Source organism: Protopterus annectens, chromosome 2.part1, assembly GCF_019279795.1.
Source record: "Protopterus annectens isolate FY-2018-M chromosome 2.part1, PAN1.0, whole genome shotgun sequence".
Classification (NCBI taxonomy): Eukaryota; Metazoa; Chordata; order Ceratodontiformes; family Protopteridae; genus Protopterus; species Protopterus annectens.
Window position 1 is genome coordinate 417,308,964 of NC_056729.1, and position 27,351 is coordinate 417,336,314.

The 27,351-nt window shown below is 43.5% G+C and overlaps 1 protein-coding gene across 1 annotated transcript in view; it reads right to left on the reverse strand.

Annotated features, from left to right (window-relative positions):
• Nucleotides 1–27,351, reverse strand: part of LOC122794851 (SWI/SNF-related matrix-associated actin-dependent regulator of chromatin subfamily A member 5-like) — a 1,390,680-nt gene that overhangs the window by 454,842 nt on the left and 908,487 nt on the right. The window contains exon 18 of the mRNA XM_044063455.1: nt 26,849–26,962. Within this exon, the coding sequence (XP_043919390.1) occupies nt 26,849–26,962 (114 nt within the window). The remainder of the gene's footprint in view (nt 1–26,848; nt 26,963–27,351) is intronic.

The window sequence follows — 27,351 nt, forward strand, 5'->3', positions numbered from 1 at the left end:
ACTAAGAATATTAAGCAAGTTGATTTTTTGAGAACATTGCAGATCTTGTGTATAATTCATAAAATGGTTTGATTCTCTACAAGATTGGAACGGAATATAATGTTAGTGCAGAGGCGACAGTTTATGTTTGGATACACTGCTTTTGATTTTTTATGCTATGAGTGGTTGTTAGTCAAGTTTTTATTGTCAAGATAACATGATAGGTTAGAAATCTAATTATATCAATTTACGTATGTGGAAGGCAGTTCTTGATTGGCTTGAATGTAGTTTTAAAGACTGACTGTTTTTGTTTTTAATTGATGTCTGAAGTGTTGTTGACAACGGGAAAGTGCTTATATTTTATTAATAAAACTCTCTGGTTATTTGGATATTGGGATTCCTTGAGCACACTCAGCAGTGTGGGTAGTTTTGCAGTTCCGTTATTTATTTGGATCCTCATGAAAAAGGTATACAAAAGGAATCAAAATTTAATCATCCCGGCAATTAGTTGAAGTTCTTTGAGATTCGGGTGTATCAAACTCCCCTTGTCTTGAGTGAGTAGGTCCAATCTGTGAGGAAACTTGTGGTAATTACCATTGGTCCGTTCCATAAGAAGGAGAACTAATGTTGACTGGGTCAAAAGGGAGTCATCACAAGAATTTTTGTAGAGTCCTTCCAAATCTTCAGAATTACCCTGGTTATCAGTGGAAAGGGTGCGAATGCATAAAGGAATATGAAGAATTGGTTTCTTAATGAGACCCTATTTCTGTGGAAGACCAAATAGGGTTCACCAACCATGAAAAGCTTGCAGCTCAGATGCTCTTCTCACAGATGTCAAAGCAATAAGTAATCTTCCACATAATTAACCTTAAATTCGACTGATGAGCTGGTTTAAAGGAGATATTAACTTTGTGCTGGAAAAGTTAACTATCACAAATTCATCCACTTCCATGCTTGCTTGAAAGGAGCCCTGGGGCAGAATTTGTTCAGCAGTCTGTTTGTAAAAAAGTAAACAAATCTATTTGAGGTGTTCCCCAAATGGGGCATTGTGAAAGGACTTTACCCAAGCAGTTGTCTGGGACAGAAGGGTTGCAAAAGTGCCTCCCCATAATTGACACCCTCAAAGCTAGGATAGTCATGAACTTGATTGAGAAGATGTCAGCCATCTCCAATCTTCCTTCTCTCATGGACTCTTCTTGGTATTATTTGGCATGCTGTCTTTTTTGATTCAAGTATTCTTGGTGACTCTTTACTCTCCATTTGATGGTCCTATTGAATTTCGCACAAAGGAGTAAAAGGTGCTTGTATTCTATGTCTATATAAAGTAAGTGTTATAAAAGCCTTGGTGGAGAACCTGTTTGCTACAAGAAACTCTTGGATCAAAAAGGAGTCATCACAATTAATTTTGTAGAGTCCTTCCAGATTTTCGGAATTACCCTGGCTATAAGCGGAAAGGGTGACTTTAGAAACTTGACATTATTCTGACTTCTGACAATTAGCAACCTACAACAAACTAGAATAACTAGTATCCAAAAACCAACATACAGCAAACAGGCAAACTAGAGACCTTTGCTTAACTCTGCTCTTGAACAGTCAGATAGAACAGACTGACTGTTGATGCTGGGTATGCACATCAATGACTGAACTTCCTTTCTTGAATTGCTGCAAGAAAGCTCTGAAAATGAAGTAAGGAGATGTCCTTCACAGGTACACTGATGTCCAGGTGGGAGGGGACAGTACAGTTGTGTACCTACCATAAACGTAGATGTTTTGAGTGTATTCACTGTTGCAGTCATTACTCTTGGGTTATCCTGCTGGCAGGCTACCCTGTCAGTCAGCCAGAATTCCAAAGTCTAGGTCCGGCATCGGCTGCTGTTGCCTCCTCCCTGACGTCAGTGCGCCAGGGGTATAAAAGATGCAGCAAACGCCATTTTTTTTAGTTTTTCTTGCCCCAGATGTCAGGTGCCCCCCAAATTGGTAGGCTAAAAAATATGCCAATAAAAATGCATGCACAAAAATAACATTTTCTTCATCTACAAGCAAATACACCCAATAGGTTGTGTAGGATAGAGAAGTGCAGATAAACCCCAGCAAAGAAAAGGGGGGTGGAGGGTGGGTAACCTGGACTGCAATAGTGAATACACTCTTAACATCTACATTTATGGTAGGTACACAACTGTACTATGTTCATCGTGTTTCACTGTTGCAGTCATTACTCTTGGGTTGAATCCCAAAGCTGAAGATGGGCGGTTGGGGCTAAATAGGATTAGGAGAGGCTATGAGGCCCTGCAGAACTGCAGTGGTAAAGCCTGCTTTGGACTTAGAGTGAAGATTTAAGTGGTAGTGCTTTGTGAAGGTGTGTACTGAACTCCAAGTTGCAGCCTCTAAGATATCTTTGGTTGGTACTCCTCTGAGGAAGGCTGCTGAAGTGGCTGCTGCTCTGGTGGAATGAGGCCTAATGCCCTTAGGCACTGATTTGCCATGTTGAAAATAGCAGAAGCGGATGCAATGGCCTATCCATTTATAAACAGTCTATTTTGAGATAGCCTTTCCTTGTGATCCTGCAGCATATGACACTAAAAGTTGCTCAGTCTTTCTGAAAGCTTTAGTTCTGTCCATGTAGAAGCGTAACTGCCTGTGTATGTCCAAAGAATGCAGAATTTTCTCACCCTTGTTCTGTGGATTTGGATAAAAGGTAGGCAAGTGAATGGTTTGGTTGAGGGCCACACTGGACACCACCTTAGGCATACATGTAGGGTTTGTCCTCAGAGAAACCCTGTCTGGATGAAAAATTATGAAAGGCTCCACAGCCATTAGTGCTTGTAACTCCGAGACTCGCCTTGCAGAGGTTATAGCTAGGAGCAGAGCTGTTTTCCAGGATAAGAATTTTATATCTGCTGTTGATGCTGGCTCAAAAGGAGGCAGTGTGAGTTTTTCCAAAACATAATTGAGGTCCCAGGCGGAATTGGTGCTCTCCTTGGAGGCCTAATGTTTTGGCCCTCTGAGGTACTGCCTTATTCAAGGATGAGAAAAGATAGGTGGTTCCGTATTGTAGTGGGCTGAAATGGCAGAGGCATGAATCTTAATTGATGAGAAAGAAAGGCCTTTGTTCAGCATCTCAGTTAGGTATTGTAAAATCTGAGGGATATTTGGTACACACGTGCCAATGCCTTGTTCCTGGTTCCAAGCACAGAGTCTCTTCCATTTTTCTGCATAAGATTTTCTGGTACTGGGCCTCCTGGCCTTCCAAGATAACATCCATAACACCTTTTGAAGAGGAGTGTTCTGAATGGCTACATTTTCTGCCATGCTGCCAGATTTAAGGTCCTGAGTTGGCTGTGCAGGATCGAATTGTTTTGTTGGGTCAGCAAGTGAGAAGTTTGAGGCAATATCCATGCTGGACCTTGAGACAAGCTCTTTAGGACTGGGTACCAGTGCTGGTGTGGCCAGTCTGGTGCAATCAGTATCATTTTTGGCTTCTCTTGTCTGACCTTTAGGAGTGCATTGTGAAGGAGAGGCAGTGGGGGGAAAAGCATATACTGTTAGATTTTTCCAGCTGAAGGATAGGGCGTCCACTTTCCATGCTTGCTTGTGGTAAATCCTTGTGCAAAATCTCTGCAATTGGCAGTTGTGAGGGGAGGCAAATAGATCTATGTCTGGGCATCCCCATTTCCTTATTATCATACTGAAGACTTGTGGATCCAGTTTCCATTCGTGGGGATCCATGAGGTTTCTGCTTAGTTCGTCTGCCAGAGTATTTGTTTTTCCTGGCAGGAATTGTGCTTGCAGGTGAACTTAAAAAGCCAATGCTGTGTCCCATAAGGTCATTGCTTGTCTGCAGAGGGGGTAGGAATGTGTACCTCCCTGTTTATGTACCACAGGACCGTAGTGTTGTCTGTCTATCAGGAACTGTCCTGGGTGAAGCAGGTCCCTGAAAGCTGTCAGGGCATTTTGAACAGCTAGCATCTCTTTTTGATTGATGTGAAGATGCATCTGGTTTGCGGGCCAGGTGCCCTGAATACATTTTCCTGCCATATGGGCCCCCCCAGGCATAATCTGATACATCCGTTGTCAGTGACTGTCTGGCTGTGGGTAAACTGAATGGCAGACCCTTGTTGTGGTTACAGGCTTCTGCCCACCATCGAAACTCCAGGCAGGGAATTAGTGCAATTACTGTCTCCAGGCTGTGGCAATGCTGAGTCCAAACACTTTTTAGATCCCATTATAGTTTCCTCATATGCAGTCTGGCATATGGAATTAGTTGAATGCAGGATGCCATGAAACCCAAGGCCTGCAGGATTTTCCTTGCAGATAAGTGGGTTTTTGTTGCCAATTTCTTGAAGTAAGTAGTCAGTTGCTTTTGTTTGTCTGGCGTGAGATAAGCCATCTGAGCAGTTGTATTTAAGCTTGCACCCAGGAATATTATCTCTTGAGAGGGCACTAGTTTTGATTTCTTCTCGTTTACTGTGTACCCTAGGCCAATTAGTAATCTTTAGGCCAATTAATAATCTTTTTACAAACGCCAGATGCTTTATAAGAATGTCTTTGTTCTCTGCTTGAATTAGGCAGTCGTCCAAGTAGGGATATATTTGAATTCCGTTTTGTCTGCAAAACGCAATTACTGATGCCAGGCATTTTGTGAAAACCCTGGGCGCAGTAGATAAGCCAAAGGGCAGTGCAGAGAATTGGTAATGCACTGAGCCAGCTATGAATCTGAGGTATCTTCTGCAAGATTGTCCGATTGGGACATGCAGGTATGCCTCTTAGGTCCAAAGTTACGAGCCAAGCCTTCTTGCCCAGCATGGGCAGTAGCTACTGTAGAGTCAACATCTTGAATTTTGGAACTTCCAGAAATATATTTAGTATAGACAGGTCCAATATTGGTCTCCGGGTTTTGTCCTTTCTGGGTACTAGGAAAAGTCTGGAGTAAAATCCTTGCCCCTGCTCTTGCTGTGGTACTTGCTGAATGGCCCTAATGCCCATGAGGGCTGTAATTTGTTTTTGTGCCTCTGCCTATTGATTGTGTGGCAGGTCTGGCATACCTTTTGACCTTGGTAGTGTGTGAAAATGGAACCTGTAGCCTTGAGACACTGTTTAGGACCCATTTGTCTTGGGTAACCATTTGCCAATTTGATGAAAAAAGTGCTAGTTTTCCCCCTAAGGAGGCTGCCAAAAGAAAAGTGCTTGGATCTGGTAGAGGAAAGTCATTGGGACTGTTTCCTGTAAGGCTGTGATTTGTCTTATCCGCTTTTGGAGGTAGGAGCACTCCATTGTTTAGGCCTGTATGAGCCTTGGGGCTGAGATCTGCCTCTGGGATGCCTGTATCTGCCTCTTTGTGGTCTGTCTGACACTGGAAAGGACCAATTTTTAGAAGGCCAGTTCCTGCTAAACCTGGGTGGCTGTACCTGTAAGAAATCCTTGACTGTCTGCATGGATTTTGCTTTATCCTCCATTTTTTTCAACACCTCTTCTGATTTAGTACCAAACAAAGTATCATGCTGTAATCGTGCATCTAATAATTTTGCTTTAACATGATCAGGCAGATTCTGTTCCTTTAACCAAGCATGCCTTCTAATAACAGAACCTGTAACAGCGGCCCTGCAAGAGGCCTCCAGTGAATCATAACCACATTGCAAAGTATGCTTTCCCACTTGTTCAGCTGCATGCAATAAATCCTGCAATTCCTTGTTCTCTGAACATTCAGTATTTGTCAACAATTTCTGTTTAAGCAGTGATATTAAATCTTGCTGATATTTAAGCATATGAAACCGACAATTTAACGCCCTTACAGCCAGGGTAGCAGAAGTGTAGACTTTTTTCTCCCATCTGTCTAGAGCCCTAGAATCCCTATCAGAGGGGACAGGGTTTTTTGCAGTGGAAGCTTTAACCCCTTTGGGACCCTGAGATATAGTTTCTGGGTCAGCAGTGGTGTTTTTATATAGGAATTTATGAGAATCCGGGAACCTGTAGTATCTGTCTGGCTTAGCAGGTGCAGGGGGTAAAGAGTCAGGGGACAGGTGCTGAAAATACATCTACAATGTCGAGAACAGGTGGAATAGCAAGAGGTCTGTGCTGAGGAAGTAGCAGAAAGTCTCTGAGCCTTTTCTTAGATTCAGAATAATCTTGGCTCTCCCAGTGGAAATGCTCCCTCATGGTATGCAGGGTTTCCCCAAAAGAATAATTCTCAGGAGGAGAGGCTGAAGGAATGGATTATTCAGCATCAAAACAGTGTATGAAACAAACAAAAAAATCTTGCTTTTTTCCCACTTTCTGAAAGTTAAGAAAGTTCAGTTACAGATTTGCTGTTCTGAACTGTTTGGAAGTTTCTAGAAGGCCAGTGCTTGCTTGGGCTAAAGGGAAGTCTCTGTGTTCACCAGTGGGAGTGGTAAACACTGAACAGCCTGCCTGTCCCTGGAGGAGTGGTTACTACCTAGAAGCTGTAGTTTTATTGGCCATTTTGGGTCAATTCTAAACTCCTTGATCTCTCTCTCTCTTAAAACTCTACAATTCTCTTTTTGCGCGGTTTTGCACACTGAGCAGCGTCGGGGGGCGCCGCCTACACAGGTTTAAACTATTCCAGGCTCCACAAAGTCTGCTCTTCACTTTTTCCCTTAGAACTGTTCAAACTCTCAAAGTAATCACACTGTTCTCTTTCTAAAGCCCTGCAGTTGCTCAGTTCTTATAAGGAAACACCAACTAACTAAAGCACTACACCCTCCTTGACTTCTCATAAGTATTAGACTCCCGATTGGCCCTTCCTGATCAAGTGAAAAATCAGTTCCCTTCCCTAATCTGATCAGTAAAAAAACAGTTCCCTATACTAATCTGGTATGTCCAAGGGTCAATTTCAAGGTTACTCTCCAGTCCAGCTGGTGAAATCTGGGAATTTTGAGGCAATGTTACAATTACCTTATGTACAAAGATAACCCTCTCCTCCTTCCAACAAACTCTAATACATGTGAGAGATGCAGTTACACAGCCAAACTGGAGGAAAAGCTCTCTCAACCCAAGACTGGCACAGTCAGTCAGGAGGAAAAGGTAACCACCCACACCACAAATCCAGTCTCACACAGACCTATTGCATCTGCATACCCAACACAAACACACAAAAACATACTCGGAGGCTCTAAATAAAAATCTGCCTAAACAGCAAAGACCTCCTAAGCAGATATCCAAGCAACAACCACCCCTCAACAATACCCACAAATCACATATCTCACAAAATCAGTGTGCCTCACAGTCATAGCCCATAAGGCCAAACAACACACCAAATACACTTGTTATAGGGGACTCTATTGTCCGGCACACTGACATCCCACTCACCAGACTGAACAAGGAGAAGGTCACTGTAAGCTGCCTGTCGGGTGCCAGGATCCGCCACATAATGCAAGCACTCAGGTCACTCCAAAGCAAGTACAAGTATGACTCCGTCATTGTCCATGCTGGTGCGAATGACCTGAGACGTACCTCCCTGGACTACATGAAGAGAGACAGAGGAGCTCTCTGCCCATGTAGCCCAGGCTGGTATGTCCCTGACCTTGAGTAGCATCTTGCCCTCACCAAGAATGATGCCACAGTATAAAGACAAAATGATCAGTTTCAACAATTGGCTAAAGTATTGGTGTCATTCAAAGGGGATCCAGTGTCTGTCAGCCTGGGATGACATGCTCGACAAGCCACGTTGCTTCGCTAGGGACGGCTTGCACCTGTCACCCTTAGGCTTTCGTATACTGGCCAAGGCTCTTGCCACCCCATAGTGCCTTTTTTAGGCACGGCTCAAAGGACAAACCCACCTCCATAGACAACCCAAAGATAAAAAAACTAAAGGTAATGCTACTCAATGCCAGAAGTCTAAACCTCAAGATGCATGCACTCGAGACTCTCCTCAGTATGGAGAAAATCAATGTCTGTGCAGTAACAGAAACCTGGTTCAAGGCTCCTGAGAGCACCCCAGCACTACCAGGTTATAACTCATACCATGCGTTTCGGCCCCAAAACCCAGACCGAAGCACAAAAGGAGGGGGAGTATCTATATTTATCAAAGATACCTACACCTCCAGGTTAGTGGCACTGCACGAAGCATCGGAAACCATCCATGTGCAACTAACAGCGGGCAAAACTGCCTTTCAGTTTGTAGCCTGCTACAGAACACCCTCCCTATTACAGGAACCCCACTTGGCATTCCTGAGAACACTGGAGAATATGAAGGTCTCTCCAAACACTATGTTATTGGGTGACTTCAACTACTCAAACATTGACTGGGAAAACTACTCAAGCCCAAACACCTCGCCAACGGTTCCTTGAATTTATAAACTCTAATGCAATGGAACAACTGGTCACCACTCCCACAAGAGGGAACAACATATTGGACCTGGTCATCACCAACATGGGGACTATGTTCCACACCAGAGGTAAACCCCTCATTGGTAAGATCAGACCATAAACAAATTTCCCTAGACATCCATATCCCATCCCCACCCCCAGCCAAGGAAATCACTGTAAAGAATTTCTCCAAAGCCAACTTTGCACTTCTCAAGACTGAGGTGGAATCCTTCAAAGCCCCTGGGCCAGAGGATAATACAGCCCAATCCGCAGAATCCTTTACAAATGCATTCTATGAGCACCTGCAGGAATGCATGGATCGTGCTTATCCCAAATAAAACCAAGGCTCACTCCTCCAAACACAGGAGACCGGTCTGGTGGACCCTGGCCATAAATAAGCTATACAACAGAAGGAGGAAGCTACTACATGACAGAGCAAAATCTCAAAAAGGGAAGGCATCTCTGATCAGTATTAGCAAGAAACTTCGATCCCTCATAAAATCATCAAAGGCAAGTTTCGAAAGAAAAATTGCCCTAGACACTAAAGATAATCACAAGGCCTTCTTTAGTTATGTCAGAAACATGGGCGGAAACTCCCAGATATGCTCTGAATTGTTGCATAATGGTACAAAATATACCGAACCTACAGACATAGCCAACATCCTGGCAGACAGATTCAGCACAAACTTCTCCCCCCCCCAAAGGAGCAAACGCCTATCCCAACCGAATGTAACCTCCCTGACATCACAGATGCACAGGTGAAAGCTGCCCTCTCCAAAGCAAAAAACACAATATCTATGGGACCGGACGGTGTCCCAGGCTGTGTCTTACACGAGCTCCAAGAAGAACTGAACCCTCACATTAAGTCACTGTTCAAACTTAGCCTTATTACAGGATATGTACCCAAAGAATGGCGTACAGCTACAGTGGTCCCATTCCACAAAGGTGGTGTCACAACGGACACCGGAAACTATCGCCCCATAAGCCTGACTAGTCTGGTCTGTAAAGCTATGGAGCGTATTACCATGGAACTCAAACAAAGACATTGGGAGCCTCAGACACTGGACCCTACCCAATTCGGCTTTGTTAAGGGCAGATCTTGCCTCTTAAACCTAGTTGATTTCTTTAAAACAGTTACCAAAGCCATAGATGAGGGCAAGGTAGTCCACACAGCCTACCTGGACCTCGCAAAAGCCTTTGACACAATACCCCACTCAGGCATCATAAATAAGCTTACCAGCTTAAATATCAACCCCTATATCACAAGATGGGATGCAAACTGGCTCAGAGATAGAACCCACATGGTCGGAATTGCAGGTGCCATGTCCGAATCCAAACCAGTTACAAGTGGCATCCCACAGGGCTCAGTTCTGGGACCTCTCTTGTTCGGTATATACTTCTCTGAGGTTCAGGCTAACACGGGGGGATTACGGCTGACAAAGTTCGCAGATGACTGCAAACTGGGGGCCATAATCGAATCTCCAGCTGACACAAGCATCCTCCAAAAGGGTCTCACAGAGATGGATGCTTGGTGCCAGAAAGTACAGTTTTGTACCTACCATAAATGTAGATGTTTGAGTGCTAATACAGCTGCAGTAATCACAGATGGGTTCTCTGCCGTCAGGCGGGTCCTCGGTCGGCCGAATTCCAAAGTCTAGGTCCGGCGTCGGTTGTCGCTTTCTCTCCTGACGTCAGTGAGGCCGGAGTATATAAGACACAGCCGACACCATGTTCTTCAGTCTTTCTTGCCCCAGATGTCAGGTGCCCCCAGAAGGAAGGCAATACATAAATTATGTTTATATATATATATATATATATATATATATATATATATATATATATATATATATACATGCAATGCAATAAAATCCAAAATCAGTAGTTGCAAGCAAATAAACCATAGAAGGATAACCCAGGCAGGTTGTAAGAAGGTGTTAGGCCCCATGCCTTTACCAAGTGGGAAGGAGGGAGGAAACCTGTACTGCAGCTGTATTAGCACTCGAACATCTACATTTATGGTAGGTACAAAACTGTACTATGTTCATCGTGCATACAGCTGCAGTAATCACAGATGGGTAGAGTCCCAAAGCTACGCACAGGGTGGTAGGTACTAGGAGGAACTGGGTTGAGCCAGAATGCCCTGCAACACAGCAGTGGCAAAGCCTGCTCTAGTTCTGGAATATAAAGGCAGGTGGTAGTGTTTTGTGAAGGTATGTACAGAACTCCAAGTGGCTACCTCCAAAATATCTTTGGTAGGAACTCCTCTGAGGAAGGCTGTAGAGGTAGCTGTGGCCCTGGTGGAGTGTGATCTGATGCCTGTAGGAACAGATTTCCCATGATAGGAGTAACAAAACCGTATGCAGTGGCCTATCCACTTTGAAATAGTCTGCTTGGTAACTGGCTTCCCTTGAGCGCCTACAGCATAGGACACAAAGAGTTGTTCTGATTTCCTGAAGGACTTTGTTCTGTCCAAATAATAACGTAGCTGCCTATGGATGTCTAAAGAGTGTAGCAGCGTTTCCCCTTCGTTTTGAGGATTGGGGTAAAAGGTAGGTAGGTGTATGGCTTGATTTAAAGCTACCCTTGATACCACTTTAGGCATAAATGACGGGTTGGTGAAGGAAACCTTGTCCTGATGGAAGAGAAGAAAGGGCTGCACCGCCATGAGGGCCTGTAGTTCCGAAACCCTACGAGCTGAAGTGACAGCCAGAAGGAATGCTGTTTTCCAGGACAAATATTGCAAATCTGTTGAGGCAGCTGGTTCAAAAGGAGGCAATGTTAATTTTTCTAGTATGTAATTAAGATCCCAGGCTAGTATTGGTTGTTTCCTTGGTGGTCTTATATTCTTAGCCCCTCTGAGGAACTGTCGTAAGAGTGGGTGAGAAAATAAAGGAGGATCCGTGTTGAATTCTGCAGAAATGGCTGAGGCATGGATTTTTATGGAAGAAAATGAAGTCCACTGTTCAGCAGCTCAGCTAGATACTGTAATACCTGAGGCAAGTTCAGTTTTCTAGGGTCCTGGCCTTTTTTCTCATTCCAAGAGCAAAACCGCTTCCATTTTGCGGAGTAAGCTTTTCTAGTAGATGGCCTTCTGGCCTCCAAAATGACATCCTGCACCTCCTTGGAGAGTAAGGTCTGTTGTGGTGTTAAGGAATTTTCCATGCAGCGAGATTGAGTGTTTTTAGCTGACTGTGAAGAGTTTTGTAGCTGTGCTGAGTCAGCAGAAGAGGCATTAGAGGCAGGGACCAGGGAGGAGTATGTGTTAGGCTCCTCAGGAGCGTGTACCAGTGTTGCCTTGGCCAATCTGGAGCAATCAGTATCATCTTCGGTCTGTCTGCTCTTGCTTTCAAAAGCACCTTGGGCAGAAGAGGCAGAGGTGGGAATGCGTAAACTGTCCATGCTGTCCAACTGAATGAAAGGGCATCCACTCTCCAGGCCTTTGGATGAAAGGTCCTCGAACAAAACTTTTCCAATTGATGATTCCTGTGGGAGGCAAAAAGATCTATGTCTGGCCTCCCCCACGCTTGGATTATCTCTGTAAACACCTGAGGATGCAACTTCCATTCGTGTGGATCTGTCATATTTCTGCTTAGATTGTCTGCCAGCGTGTTTTCCAATCCTGGCAAGTACTGTGCTTGAAGTTCGATTTGCCCTTCCAGAGCCAAGTTCCAAAGGATCATGGCTAGTCTGCACAAGGGGTATGAATGTGTTCCTCCTTGTTTGTTTATGTACCACATTACTGTGGTGTTGTCTGTTCTTATCAGTAATTGTCCTGGATGCAGGAGGTCCTTGAAAGCTGTAATTGCATTTATTACTGCTAGCATTTCTTTTTGATTGATGTGAAGGTGCTTTTCCTTTTGGGACCATTTGCCCTGAATGCACCTGTCTGTCATGTGCGCCCCCCAGGCGTAATCTGAGGCGTCTGTTGTGATGACTTGATTTGCTTGAGGCTTGCAGAATGGGAGACCTGTGTTTGCTTGACATGCTTGGGCCCACCATAGAAATTCCTTTTGCAAACATGGAATTATTGGTATTATTGTTTCCAAACTGTGACTGTGTTGAGACCATAGGTTTTTTAGGTACCACTGAAGTTTCCTCATATGCAGCTTTGCACATGGGATTAAAAGAATGCAAGATGCCATGAAGCCCAGAGCCTGCAGGATTTTCCTTGCAGTAAGCCTGGTACATTTTGCTAGTATTTTGAAGTACTGAGTTAGTTGCCCTGTTTTTCTGGCGTAAGATAGGCCATCTGGGTGTTTGTGTCCAAGTTGGCACCCAGGAAAGTTATTTTCTGAGATGGTGTTAGCCTGGATTTCTCTTTGTTGATTGTGTATCCCAGAGAATGCAGTAACTGTGTTACATAAGCCAGATGTTCCAGAAGTATGTGCTTGCTGTCCGCTTGGATCAGGCAGTCGTCCAAATAAGGGTAAATTTGTACCCCTTGAAGTCTGCAGTAGGCAATCACGGATGCCAGGCACTTTGGCTTATCTACTGCGCCCAGAGTATTCACAAAGGGCAATGCAGTGAATTGATAGTGGATTGAACCTGCAAGAAATCTGAGGTATCTTCTGCAGCTTTGTCTGATTGGGACATGCAGGTATGCCTCCTTGAGGTCCAATGCTACCAGCCAAAACTCCTTGCCCAGCATGGGAAGAAGCTGCTGTAATGTGAGCATCTTGAATTTTGGTACGAGTAAAAATGTGTTTAGGATGGATAAGTCCAAAATGGGTCTCCAGTCGGTTCCTTTCCTTGGTACCAGAAAAAGTCTTGAATAAAAACCTTGACCTTGTTCGTGAGTAGGTACCTCTTGAATAGCTCTCATGCTTATGAGCTTTGAAATTTGTAGTTGTGCCTCTGCCCTTTGATTGTGTGGCAGGTTTGGCATGCCTCTCATTTTTGGAAGAGTGTGGAAATGAAATTTGTAGCTCTGTTTATAATGTCCAGGATCCATTTGTCTGTTGTGACAATATGCCAATTTTTTGCAAATAATGCTAGCTTTCCTCCCAAAGGTGCTGCCAGCTGAGACCTGCTTGGCATGGAAATGAGGGAGTCATTGGGTTTGTTTCCTGTATTGTTGTGCACTGTCTTCACCACCTCTTGGTGCTGGAGTTTGCCATTGTCGGCCTCTATATGATCCTTGTGATTGCCCTCTGCCCCTTGTGCGTCTGTATCTACCTCTTTGGGGCTTGTCAGTGGCTGGAAAGGACCAGTTTTTGAAGGCCAATTTCTGCTAAAACGTGGTGGTTGGACCTGTAAAAAGCTTTGACAGTTTGCATAGATTTGGCTTTTTCTTCCATTTTCCGTAATATCTCCTCAGCATTAGTACCAAACAGCACATCCTTTTGTAAAGGAGCATCTAGAAGTTTAGCTTTCACATGATCAGGCAAGTTTTGTTCCCTAAGCCAGGCATGTCTGCGAATGACTGATCCTGTAGCAGCCGCCTACTTGAGGCCTCTAGGGCATCATAGCCACATTGTAAGGTGTGTTTACCCACTTGCTCTGCACTATGCATCATATCCTGCAACTCCTTCAAATCTGGTTGTTCAGGTTGAGACATTTTATTCCTTAATTGTGATAACAGGAACTGTTGATATTTAAGCATATGAAACTGACAATTTAAGGCCCTCATGGCTAGTGTGCGAGGTATATACCTTTTACCCCACCTTTCTAAGGATCTTGACTCTCTTTCGGCAGGAAGTGGATTCTTGGCAGTAGAGGCCTTCAATCCCTTGGGGCCTTGAGAAATGGTTTCAGGGTCAGCATTATGGCTTTTGTAGAGAAATTGGTGAGAGTTAGGAACTCTGTAGTACCTATCAGGTTTGACTGGTGCAGGAGGCAGGGAATCCGGGTTAAGGCAAGCCTCCGAATAAACATCAAGTATGTCCAAAACAGGAGGTATCGCCAGAGGTCTGTGTTGAGGTAACAAAAGAAATTCTGTAAGTCTTTTCTTAGAATGGGAAAAGTCTTGGCCTTCCCAATGGAAATGTTCCCTTAAAGTGTGCAAGGTTTCACCAAAGGAAAACTCCTCAGGAGGAGATGCAGAAGGAATGGACTGCTCTGCATCCGAATCCTCAAAAGGGGAGTAAGAGTGTTCCTCTACATCAGAATGTTCTGATAAAATGGAGCGCTGATCAGAAGAGGGAGAACCTTCCTCCACTCTGGGTCTCTTGTCTGGAGGGGGTTGAGAACCCCTGATAAGAGTAATTAAATCCTCAGCCATTTTAAGCATCTGTTTTTTAGGCATGGGGCCTGGAGATGGGCCCTGTGCAACAGGCCTCTTGGGATACCTGGCTGCTTTGGATTTAGTAAAGGCCTTAATAGAAAAAGAAGATGAGGGTCTAAATACACCATGGGTGGAAGAGGACCTGTCCACATTAGGAGGCTCAACATTAGCAATGGCTTCGGTGGTTGTAGTCTGGGAAAGGGCCGAGGTACCTGCAGTCTCGGGTACAGAGGACACCGCCAAAGGAGTGTCGTCGGTAGTCAGGGACTGCAAAGGCGTCTCGCTGAGAACCGGACCACGTGTAGCCTGTTTTGGCGTGGTGTCGGTGGGGACCGGACCTCGCGTGTCGGTCCTTGCCCTTGCGCTTTTGGACAAAACGGTAGTCGGAGTTTCCGACATTTTATAATCAAAGGCTTTACCAAAATAGTGTTGGGCGAACTCCGCCCGACGCTTAATAGTGCTTATTGAAAGTAGCGAAAGCGACAGCCCGAGACCGTGGTCTGGGCCTAAACAAGGTATGCAGAGGGAATGGAAATCCTTATGCGGTATTTGCTTCCCACAAGAAATACAATTAACTTTTTCTGACATCGGTCTGAGGCAAGAAAAGTTTCCCCAACGGGGTACTTAGCTTTAATGAAGACTTCGGTTTCCAATTTTTTCGTAATTCAGGAGCTGGCCGACCAGCACTTGCGAACTGCTTCTGCTTCGGGCACCACGCGGCAAAAAAGACTGAAGAACATGGCGTCGGCTGTGTCTTATATACTCCGGCCTCACTGACGTCAGGAGAGAAAGCGACAACAACCGACACCGGACCTAGACTTTGGAATTCGGCCGACCGAGGACCCGCCTGACGGCAGAGAACCCATCTGTGATTACTGCAGCTGTATGCACGATGAACATCCATGGCCTCAAGCTAAATGCTAAAAAGTGCATAGTCATCCCCTTTGGGAAAAACAAGGTGCCCACAAATTACCACATAGGTGGTAATCCATTAAGTACAGAAGAAGTAATTAGAGATTTGGGGACCAACGTTGATAGTAATCTCTCCTTTGATAATCACGCTGCCAGAGTGGTTATAAAGACCTTCTATATAGCCCACCTTATCACGAAAGGGTTCGCATCTAGATCAAGAGAGGTCATTGTGCCCCTCTACTCCTCACTCATCTGGCCCATAATTGAATACAATGCCCCTTTTGGGATGTACCTTACCCGACACCTGCAGCAACTGGAGAGAGCCCAAAAGTACCTCACCAAGAGGATCATGGGCTACAAACAGATGTCCTATGCAGCTCGACTAAAGAAACTCCAGCTCTACTCAGTTGCTTACCGCCTACTCAGAGACGATCTATGCCTGACGTACAAAGCCATGTCAAACCCAGAATTAATGGACATGCTCCACCTCAAAAAATCCAAGTCCCTTAGAGCTACATGCTCCAGGGACCTAAACCTCAGCACAAAAATAAATAGGACATGCTGGAGGGACAGATTCATTTCCCAGAGGCTCATCTCACTCTGGAATAGAATCCCAATTCATGTTAGACACAGCCCCTCGCTGACCCTCTTCAAGCGAAATTTGGATGAGTGGATGGGAAATCGCAAATTCACCCCTGGGATCTCTGCTATACAGAGGCACAGTAAACTAATCTTAAAAGGGTACCTTCTGTGACCTACTTTACAGAGGCACAGCAGGTTAATCTAATAGGGAGGCGGAAGCCAAATACACCCTGGCTAGGCTTATAAATGCCCTAGGGCAGATAGCCTAGTATCTACCTATGAACCTGTGTGGAAGATTTTCAGTCCATATATTTCTAGTTAATCACTGTATATTAATCAGATCAGACAATAGTAGTGGAAGTAGCGAACGTAAACTCGTCAAGTCAAAAAGTAATAATAGAAAATATATAATTCTACAGCATTACTAAGTATTCGAAAGTAATCCAAGCAAGGCAGGCAGTCTGTTTCCAGTCGAAAATCCTTTATTAAGTACACAGACAATCGATCCAAGTAAAACAAAAATAGAGTAATAATTTCCTCACAAGCTTTCTAAATATATATATACTTTTTATCAGGCATGGGAGTGGTTTATTGTGCTGTAAAACAAAGTGTTATTGGTACACATGTTAAATTCCCATCCCTTCCCCCATCATTGTGACATTCGAGCTGGTCCTGCCCTACCTAGTAGCTGTCATAATAATATATAGCCCTAATGTACTTTAATGGTACATCTTATTTAAACAAATTATTAAGTAGATTATTAAGTATATGATTTTATACAAGGCAATATACTACATGGCTGGAAATATATCAACCTGAAAAAACTGAAAATGAAGAAAACTGGGACACTGTCACAGGAAACCCTTTTCTGATTAACATCTTAGGTGAAGCCCCATCATTTGTTTATAGGAAGGCCAGGAATATTAGAAGTTTTGTTGAATTTAAACCTAGACCATGTGAGAAAAGCACTAAAAGATGTGAAACTAACTGTACATTTTGTATATTTATATAGCAAGGTGATAGTTTTTATTGCTCTTATTTAAAGAAGATCATTAAAAGCAGTGCAGGGGGTGACTAACACTAAAAAAGTAATTTACAGGGCACAGTGCAATGAATGTGATGCATTCTATGTGGGCAAGACTGTAAATAAACTGAAGCGAAGGATTTCATGTCATGTCAGAAATCCGCTCTGGATGTAAAAATAATGCACTAGCCAAACACCTTTCTCTTCATAAAAGACACACAGGTTTTAAGTTCCAGATCCTGGATCGCATAGACATGGGTGATCTTGAAGGAGACATCCCGAATATTCTGGAGAAACATGAACTCATGTGGCAATTACAGCTGAACTCTTTTAGAAAGCCTGGACTAAACTACTACTGTTCAATTAAAAGTGCACTGGAACTTAGCAAATTGCCACATTGTTTACATGACTAATTGTATTTTATTTTATTTTTTTTCTACAAATTGGTTTTAAATACCATTTTAAATCATTTGAAATTGAAGTGTATATTTTGTTTCCATCATCATACATATATATTTTTTTATTTTTATTTTTTTCTGGTTCTCTTTTTTCCACTTTATTCAAAATGATGATAATAACAATACTAACTAATTATACAATTATATAGGTTTTTAGGGTTCTTGTACACAGACCTGAAGAAGTCTAGAAGGACGAAAGCAATCTTTGTCAACAATAGGTTATGAAAATAGAAACTGATTTTTACATGCAAAATGTATATGTATATATTTATATATAATCGCAAAATGAACTAAGGTTGATATATTTCCAGCCATATCGTATATTGCCTTGTATAAAATCATAGACTTAATAATCTACTTAATAATTTGGTTAAATAAGATGTACCATTAAAGTACATTAGGGCTATACATTATTATGACAGCTACTAGGTAGGGCAGAACCAGCTCGAATGTCACACTGATGGGGGAAGGGATGTGAAATTAACATGTGTACCAATAACACTGTTTTACAGCACAATAAACCACTCCCATATGCCTGATAAAAAGTATATATATATTTAGAAAGCTTGTGAGGAAATTATTACTCTTTTTGTTTTACTTGGATCGCTTGTCTGTGTACTTAATAATAAAGGATTTTCGACTGGAAACAGACTGCCTGCCTTGCTTGGATTACTTTCGAATACTTAGTAATGCTGTAGAATTATATATTTTCTATTATTACTTTTTGACTTGACGAGTTTACGTTCGCTACTTCTACTACTATTGTCTGATCTGATTAATATACAGTGATTAACTAGAAATACATGGACTGAAAATCTTCCACACAGAGAAGTTTCTTGCACTGTTTTGTTTTTAGACCCACTACACTTTAGTGGGTTGTTTTGAGACTTTGGGGATACCACGGAGATTACTTGATTATTCAGCATCAGAATCCTCATAGGGAAGCATGGAGTAATGCTGTTCAGAAGAGGAATCAGAGGAAATAGAAACCTGATCAGAAGAATCATACTCTGTCTCTTGCCTAGGCCTCTTATCAGGAGGGGGATGAGAACCCGTGATCAAAGTAATTAGGTATTCGGCCATTTTGAGCATCTGTTTTTTAGGCATGGAAGTCTGAGTAGGAGAATGCTGTGCTTGTTTCTTTGTCTTTAGAGCTGCTTTAGTCTTTGTAGCTGAAGATGGCTTAATATATAGTTGTGTAGGTCTGAAGACACCCTCAGAAGCCGATGCCTGCTCAGCGGCTCCGGACCCATCTGAGGGAATGATTTCCGAGTGTCCAATACCTTGAGTATCCAGAGGCCCAGTCGGCTCCACGTGGGAGTTGGAAGCGGCCTGTGGCTCTGAGGTAGCGGGCGTCAGGGGCTGCGAAAGCACCTCACTGAGAACAGGCGACTGGCTTAGCAGAGGCCTCGTCAGTTTTGGATCTCGGGTGCCTATCCTTTTCCTTGCGTTTTTTTGTAAACTCCGATAGTCGGCTGGTTCGACGGCATTATATAATTAAATCTTCGGCCAAAGTAATGAAATGCAAAATCGAACTGACGCTTAATAGTGTGTTGGTTAAATCTAGCACAAAACCGACAGCTAACAACGTTGTGATCAGGGCCTAGGGCAAGGAATACAGTAAGAGTGAAAATCCTTATGAGGTATTTGCTTCCCACAAGAAATACAATTGTTAACTTTTTCTGACATCGGTCTGGAACAAGAAAAAAGTTTCCGCAATGGGGTATTTAGCTTTAATGAAGACTTCGATTCTGAAATTCGGATTTGAAAATCTCAGGAGTCGGCTGACCGGCACTTGCGAACTGCTTTTGCTTCGGGCACCGCGCGGCAAGAAAGACTGAAGAAAATGGTGTCGGCTGCATCTTTTATACCTCTGACAGGGAGGAGGCGACAGCAACCGACGTCAAACCTAGACTTTGGAATTCTGGCTGACTGAGGGTAGCCTGCCACCAGGATAAGCCAAGAGTAATGACTGCAACAGTGAAACACGATGAACATCTGCCCTGCCATGGTGGTGGAGTTCTAGAAGTTACCAGTACTACCACAGTGGATACAAATATATTGTTTTCTTAGTTTGGACCAGCAGGGCTCCTTAATGAAAACTTCTGAAAAATCTAAAGACAGGAACCATTCCCTAGTAATAAGCACTCATCTGTAGACTCTTGGAAATAGAAATCCACCAGTGACACTGTTGTAATAGCTTAAATCATCTGGGAAGCTTGATAGACTCCAATCCCACTTTGAGCCTCCAAAGGGGCAACTTTTGTCATAAAAGTAACTAACGTCAGCTAATAGGACTCCAAATACTTGGGGGGGGGGGGGATTGCATTCCAGAGGAAGAATCAGGTCATGAAAAAACTCTGCATGGTGGACTTTCCTGGGATCAAATCCTCCTCTTCCTAAATCCATGAGGAGGAGGCCCAAGAGATGTTGAAAAAGGAGTGCATATCAATTCTGCTATAATATCTAAGGGTGTCTTGGAATCTTGGAAGACTGCATGTCAGCCTCAAAAGAGGCATAACTAACATAAGTATCTGATGTCAGATTAACAAGGCTCCAAATACTTAAGATACTGCATGTCAGAAGCAGCACCTGGTCATTAGAGGCCTGCAAAGAGGAATGTGCCAGCATCAAATCCTCTTCCTACACTTGTGACAGCAAAATTCAAATTCAACATTTCAACTATCCATAAGTGGCACAGAAGAAGTAACAGTCTCCCCAACCATAACTTGTAAGTCTTGCTCAATTCAGTAGTGGGGGGTACACGCCAAGGAAGCAACCCAAAAGTAGGGTGCAAGCCACACAGACTGATTAGGATGCAAGACTTGATCCCTGCCAGATGCCTGGTGCTCCTGCTTTAGAGGGTGAATCATGTGCAAGTTTATATAAGTTGCACTCCCCACTGTGGATATTGGGCAGTGAATCTCTGTTGCTCCCCTCATTGTTAAGTACATAAGTGAGAGATGAGCATCTTAACAGTTATAGAGGAAGCCTGATATTCAAGAGGAACACAAGGCTGTCTTGAAACCAGATTTAAGAGGAGGTGGCGGCACTGACCAACGTGAAGCCTCTGGATCCCTTATCTTCTCCTCCAAAGTTTGGCTCTGAGCAAGGATCAAGCAAATTACTTTCTTGCCAGTCCTTGTGCTGAGAATTTTCAGCAACCATCGACTTCAATGAGCTTTTCTGGATAGCTCTGAACATCTAGCATTTGTGATAATGCCACATGTGCTCACTCAAAGAGTATCCACATTGCTGCTGCAGGTCCTAAGTACTCATTGGACAATCACAAGAACACTTAAAAGATAGAATATTTCAGACATTAAAGACAGTAACTTTCTTGCAACACACATTAACTGTGATGGTAACAGAAGAATCGGGAGATGCACATACCCCCTTAATCTGGCACGTGATGTCTTATATATCATCAGGAGGCTCATTTGAGTGAGAAAGAGCAAGAGAAAACTTTGAACTGTGCCAAACTACAAATTATATATATATATATATATATATATATATATATACACACACACACACACACACACACACACACACACACACACACACACACGTACAAATCACAAAAGGCCTCAGAAGTCAGAGCTTAAACTTTCTACAACATGTAAAGTACAGTTGTGTACACTTGCCATAAATGTAGATGTTCGAGTGTATTCACTGTTAAAGTCATTACATTTGAGTTATCTGCTTGCAGGTAGCCCTCAGTCGGCCTGATTAACAAAGCTTTGGGTCCTGCATTGGTTGCTGTCCCTTCTTCCATGTCGTCAGGTCGTCAGGGGTATAAAACATGCAGCCGACGCCATTACATCAGTTTTTCTTGCCCCAGATGTCAGGTGCTCCCCTAATGGGAAGCAATTAAATATAAAAGTACGAAGATATACCTCCAACAAAAAAGCAAATACACCAAAAAGGCTTTTAAGCGTAGTAAAGGAAAGTAGAGGTATAGCCAAAAGAAGTTAGGAAGCAGGAGGGAGGGTAACCAGGATTGCAACAGTGAATACACTCGAACATCTACATTTATGGTAAGTGTACACAACTGTACTATGTTCTTCGTGTTTCATTGTTGCAGTCATTACATTTGGGTAGATTCCCAAAGCTATGGTTGGGAGGAGGAGTTTAGATAGCATTAGGGCCAGCTATAAGGTCCTGCAGGACTGTAGTGGCAAAGCCAGCTCTGGATTTAGAGAAAATTGGCAAATGATAATGCTTGGTGAAAGTATGTACAGAACTCCAGGTAGCAGCTTCTAGGATGCCCCTAGTAGGAATGCCCCTGAGAAAGGCTGTAGAAGTAGTTTCAGCCCTGGTGGAGTGAGGTTTGATCCCCTGGGGGACAGGTTTGCCATGGTGCTTATAGCAGAAATGAATGCAATGGCTTATCCATTTAGAAATGGTTTGTTTTGAAATAGCCTTCCCCTCTGCCCCTGCAGCAAATGCTACCAGCAGTTGTTCAGATTTTCTGTGAGGTTTAGTCCTGTCCAAGTAGAATCTATGTTGTCTGTGCACATCCAAGGAATGCAAAATCCATTCCCCTTTGTTCTGTGGACTGGGAAAGAAGGTTGGCAAATGAATTGACTGATTAAGAGCCACACTGGATACCACCTTGGGCATGAAGGATGGATTGGTTCTGAGTGACACCCTGTCCACACGAAAGATGATGAAAGGCTCCACTGCCATAAGAGCCTGTAATTCAGATACCCTTCTAGCTGAAGTGATTGCTAAAAGGAAAGCTGTTTTCCAAGAAAGAAATTTTAAGTCTGTAGTAGCAGCTGGCTCGAAAGGAGGTAGATTGAGTTTCTCCAATACAAAGCAAAGGTTCCAGGCTGGGGTTGGAACTCTCCTGGGTGGTCTCAAAATTTTGACCCCTCTAAGGTACTGCTTGAGCAGTGGATGAGAGAAGAGGGGAGGTGTTGTGTTATAATGAGCTGAAATGGTTGAGGAATGGATTTTAATGGAGGAAAAAGACAGGCCCTTGTGAAGCATCTCAGTTAAGTATTGTAAAATCTGAGATAAATTGGGTGCTGCTGTGCTCATCCCTTGAGATTGGTTCCAGGCCAGAATCTTTTCCATTTTTCAGCATGAGATTTTCTAGTACTAGGCCTCCCTGCCTCTAAGATGACATCCACCACAGGTTTGCTGAGGAATGCTAAGGGAGAGTTTAACTAATTTGCCAGTCTGCAAGGTTCAGTGTTGGGAGCTGAGTGCGCAGAATCTGGTTCCCCTGTTGAGACAGCAGGGAAGGAGTCTGAGGTAGGTGCCATGGAGATGACCGTGACAGACTGGGCAGGAGGGGATACCAGTGTTGGTGCGGCCAGTCTGGAGCAATCAAAATCATCCTTGGTTTGTCCTGTTTTACTTTTAGTAGTACTTTGGAGAGCAGAGGCAGCGGGTGGAAGGTATAGATTGACAGGTTTTTTCAGCTGAAGGACAGAGCATCCACTTTCCAGGCTTGTTTGTGGGGAGTCCTTGTGCAAAATTTGTCCAGTTGGTAGTTCTGGGGGGGGGGGGGGGGGCAAACAGGTCTATATCTGGGCTCCCCCATTCACTTGTCAACATGTTGAACATCCTTGGTTTCAGTTTCCACTCGTGTGGGTCCATGAGGTTTGTGCTTAGTCCGTCTACCAGTGTATTTAATTTTCCTGGCAGGAATTGAGCTTGTAGGTGCACTTGGTAGCTCAAGGCTGTGTTCCACAATGCCATGGCTAGTCTGCAGAGGGGGTAAGAATGTGTACCCCCCCTTGCTTGTTTATGTACCACATAACCGTGGTGTTGTCCGTCTTTACCATTAGTTGTCCTGGAAGAATGTAGTCCTTGAAGGCTGTCAGAGCATTCTGTACAGCTAACATTTCTTTTTCACTGATATGCAGGTGCATTTGACTTGGGTTCCATTTGCCCTGAATGCACTTCTCTGCCAAGTGAGCCCCCCATGGATAGTCTGATGCATCTGTTAGGGTTTGTGCAGCAGGGGGTGGTATGAAAGGTAGTCCCTTGTTTTGGTGGCAGGCCTCTGCCCACCAAAGGAAATCTAGGTGTAGGCAAGGTATGATAGGAATCATTGTTTCTAGGCTGTGAGAATGTTGACTGCATAGGCTTTTTAGATACCACTGTAGTTTCCTCATATGCAGTCTTGCATATGGAATTAGGAGAATGCAGGAGGCCATGAACCCCAAGGCTTGCAGTATTTGTCTTGCAGATAGCAGGGTTTTTGTGGCCACTTGCTTAAAGTAGGTTGTCAAATGAATTTGCTTTTCTGGCGTGAGGTAAGCCATCTGGGAAGCTGTATTCAAGCTTGCTCCCAGGAATGTAATTTGTTGACAGGGTACCAGTTGTGATTTCTTTTCGTTTATGGTGCACTCCAGACAAGTTAGAACCCTTTTTACAAACGCCAGATGATTCAAAAGTATGTCCTGGTTTTCTGCCTGAATTAGACAATCGTCCAGGTATGGGTATATTTGAATACTTTTTTGCCTGCAAAATGCAATAACTGGAGCGAGGCACTTTGTGAATACCCTGGGCGAAGTAAATAAGCCAAAGGGCAGTGCTGAGAACTGATAGTGCATGTAGCCTGCTTTGAAGTGTAGGTATCTTCTGCAAGATTCCCTGATTGGGATGTGCAGGTAAGGTTCTTTTAAGTCTAGTGTTGCCAACCAGGCATCTTTGCCTAGCATAGGAAGTAATCGGTGAAGAGTCAGCATCTTGAATTTTGGAATCTCCAGAAAGGTGTTTAGAGTAGACAGATCCAGGATTAAATGCCATGATTTGTCTTTTCTGGGTACCAGGAAAAGTCTGGAGTAGAAACCTTGTCCCTTTTCCTCTTCTGGTACCAGATGAATAGACCCCATGCTTAAGAGAGAAAGTACTTGTTTTTGAGCCTCTGCCCACTGATTTCGGGGTAGGTCCGGCCACCCAATTGGCATTGGCAACGTGTGGAAGTGAAATCTGTATCCCTGGGACACTATATTTAAACCCCATTTGTCCTTGGTAATGAGTTCCGAGTTCTTTGCATGAAGAGCAATCTTTCCCCCCAAAAGGGCAGTGCTTGGAAATTTTAAAAGGAAGTCATTGAGACAGTTTACCATAGGGGGTTGTCTTGTTATTCCCAGACTTGGAAGTGGAGGCCCCCCACTGCTTAATTCTGAGAGTCCCCTGGGACGGAAACCTGGGGTTTTTGCTATGTCTGGGTTTGGCTTGAGAAGACCTGGAAGAGGCTGGAAAGGACCAATTCTTAGAAGGCCAGTGCCTACTAAATCTAGGAGGCTGAACTTGTAAAAAAGTCTTTAACAGTTTGCATATATTTAGCTTTATCTTCCATCTTTTTAAGAACTTCCTCAGCCTTTTTGCCAAACAGGCGGTCCTGATTTAAAGGAGCATCCAACAATTTAGCTTTAACATGATCAGGCAAAAATTTCTCCTTAAGCCAAGCATGCCTTCTGAGCACAGATCCAGTAACAGCAGCCCTGCAAGAGGCCTCTAATGAATCAAAACCACATTGCAAAGTATGTTTTCCAACTTGTTCAGCAGAATGCATTAAATCCTGTAATTTTTTTTTTACTTTCCACACAGTCAGGAATCAACATCATTTTCTGTTTAAGCAGTCCAATAACATGTTGCTGATACTTTAACATATGAAACTGGTAGTTTAAAACCCTAATGGCCAATGTTGCAGCTACCCAGCACCCTGGAGTCTCTATCAGAAGGGGTAGGATTTTCAGCAGTAGAAGCCTTAATGTCCTTGGGCCCCTGTGAAATAGTGTCTGGATCTGCAATAGGATTTTTAAAAAGGAAATTGTGGGACTCAGGGACCCTGTAGTATCCGTCAGGTTTTCTGGGAGCAGGAGGCAGGGAATCAGGGGTCAACCTAGATTCCGAAAAAGCATCATCAACAATGTCTAGTACAGGAGGAATACCTAAAGGCCTATGCTGAGGTAGGAGAAGGAAATCCCTAAGCCTCTTTTTTGAATCAGAAAAATCCTGGCTTTCCCAGTGTAAATGCTCCCTTAGAGTATGTAAGGTTCCCCCCCAAAAAAAATCCTCAGGAGGGGAAGCAGAGGGAATGGAGCCCTCTGCATCAGAATCTTCATAAGTAGATAAGGGTAAATCCAGTTCATCAGAAGAATCAGAAAAAACAGAATCCTGATCAGAAGATTCATAATCAACTTCAGTCTTAGGCCTCTTAGAAGGGGGGGGGGTTGGCTACCCCTGATTAGAGTTATTAGATCTTCAGCCATTCTTTTAATTTGTTTTTTAGGCATAGAGGCCTGAGCATGTGGCCTGGGCATCGTTTTTTTAGGCATGGATCGAGATTTAGGCCTAAGTAAAGAAGGAGGCATTGGTTTAATATGCAAGTCCATAGGCCTGAATACACCCTCAGAAGCCAGTGCCTGCACAGCGGCTCCGGACCCATCCAAGGTAGAAACATCCATGGGTTCCACAGTTGAAGCATCTCGCGGCATACCAGACTCTGAATGGGTCTCAGTTGAGGCCTGCGAATCAGAAGTAGTGGGTATCAGGGGCTGCGAAAGCACCTCACTGAGTACCGGCGAACTGGCGACTGGCTTAGGAGAAGTGTCGTCGGCAGTTTTGGACCTCGGCGGCCTGTCTATCTTTGCGTTTTTTCAGAATCCTGGTAGTCGGATGGCTAACCATTGACATTTCTGGATAATTAAACAGAGAACCGAAATATTTAGAGGCGAAAATATACCGACAACGGATAGTACGCCGATTAAATAAAGGACAAAACCGACAGCAAGGTATGTCGTGGTCAGGGCCTAGGCAAGGAATACAGTACGAATAAAAATCTTTATGAGGTATTTGCTTTCCACAAGTAATGCAATTATTAACTTTTACTGACATCGGTAAGGAGCAAGAAAAAGTTGCCCCAATGGGTAACTTAGCTTTAGTTGAACACTTTGGTTCTGAAACTCGAAAATGAAAATTTCAGGAGTCGGCCGACTGGCACTTGCGAACTGATTTTGCTTTGGGCACCATGCATGTTTTATATCCCGGACGACCTGACGTCATGGAAGAAGGGACAGCAACCAACGCAGGACCCAAGACTTTGTTAATCAGGCCGACTGAGGGCTACCTGCAAGCAGATAACTCAAATGTAATGACTGCAACAATGAAACATGAAGAACATCATGTTACTCAGACTTAAATATGTATACACATCTCCTTTGCATTATACTATGCTGATTGCTAGTCATACTCAACAATGCAAGCTTACCTTGTATCCTATCATTTTTCTAGGATACAACCTTACCTTGTATCCTATCATTTTTCTGTAATACAATTTACCTTGTAGCATATTGTTTTTCTGTAAAACAACCTTACCTTGTATCCTATCGTTTTTCTGTAATACAAGATTTCTTTTTCAAGTAGCTCAAAGAGACGAGGTGGGAAGAACTGGAAATCCTGGACATTGGGTTGCTTTGGCGGTCGAGGGGCCTAAGAAAACACCACAAAAAGTATTTAATAAGCAGGCATGGTTCTTTTTTGTACATCTGTGTAAGAACATTATTAACATAACTAGTGCACTTTTCTCAGTAATATACACTATGCAGAGTTAACTACACATCTCACTGTCAACTCCACTGTAATTACTGTATGTATACATCCACTGTAATTACCAAAATGCAATAATTTATAAGGGAGTAGAATAAAGCAGTCTTCCTCTACAATACATATCCAAGCAAACAAAAAATAGCCCGCTCTACAGATAGTTTCTTCGTAAATGACTCAGTAAAACTGGTACAAATGCACAACTTATTTTCAATGATTTTAGCAAGCTGAGATCACCTCACCACAGCATAACTAAATTTACCAGTGAAGATTGA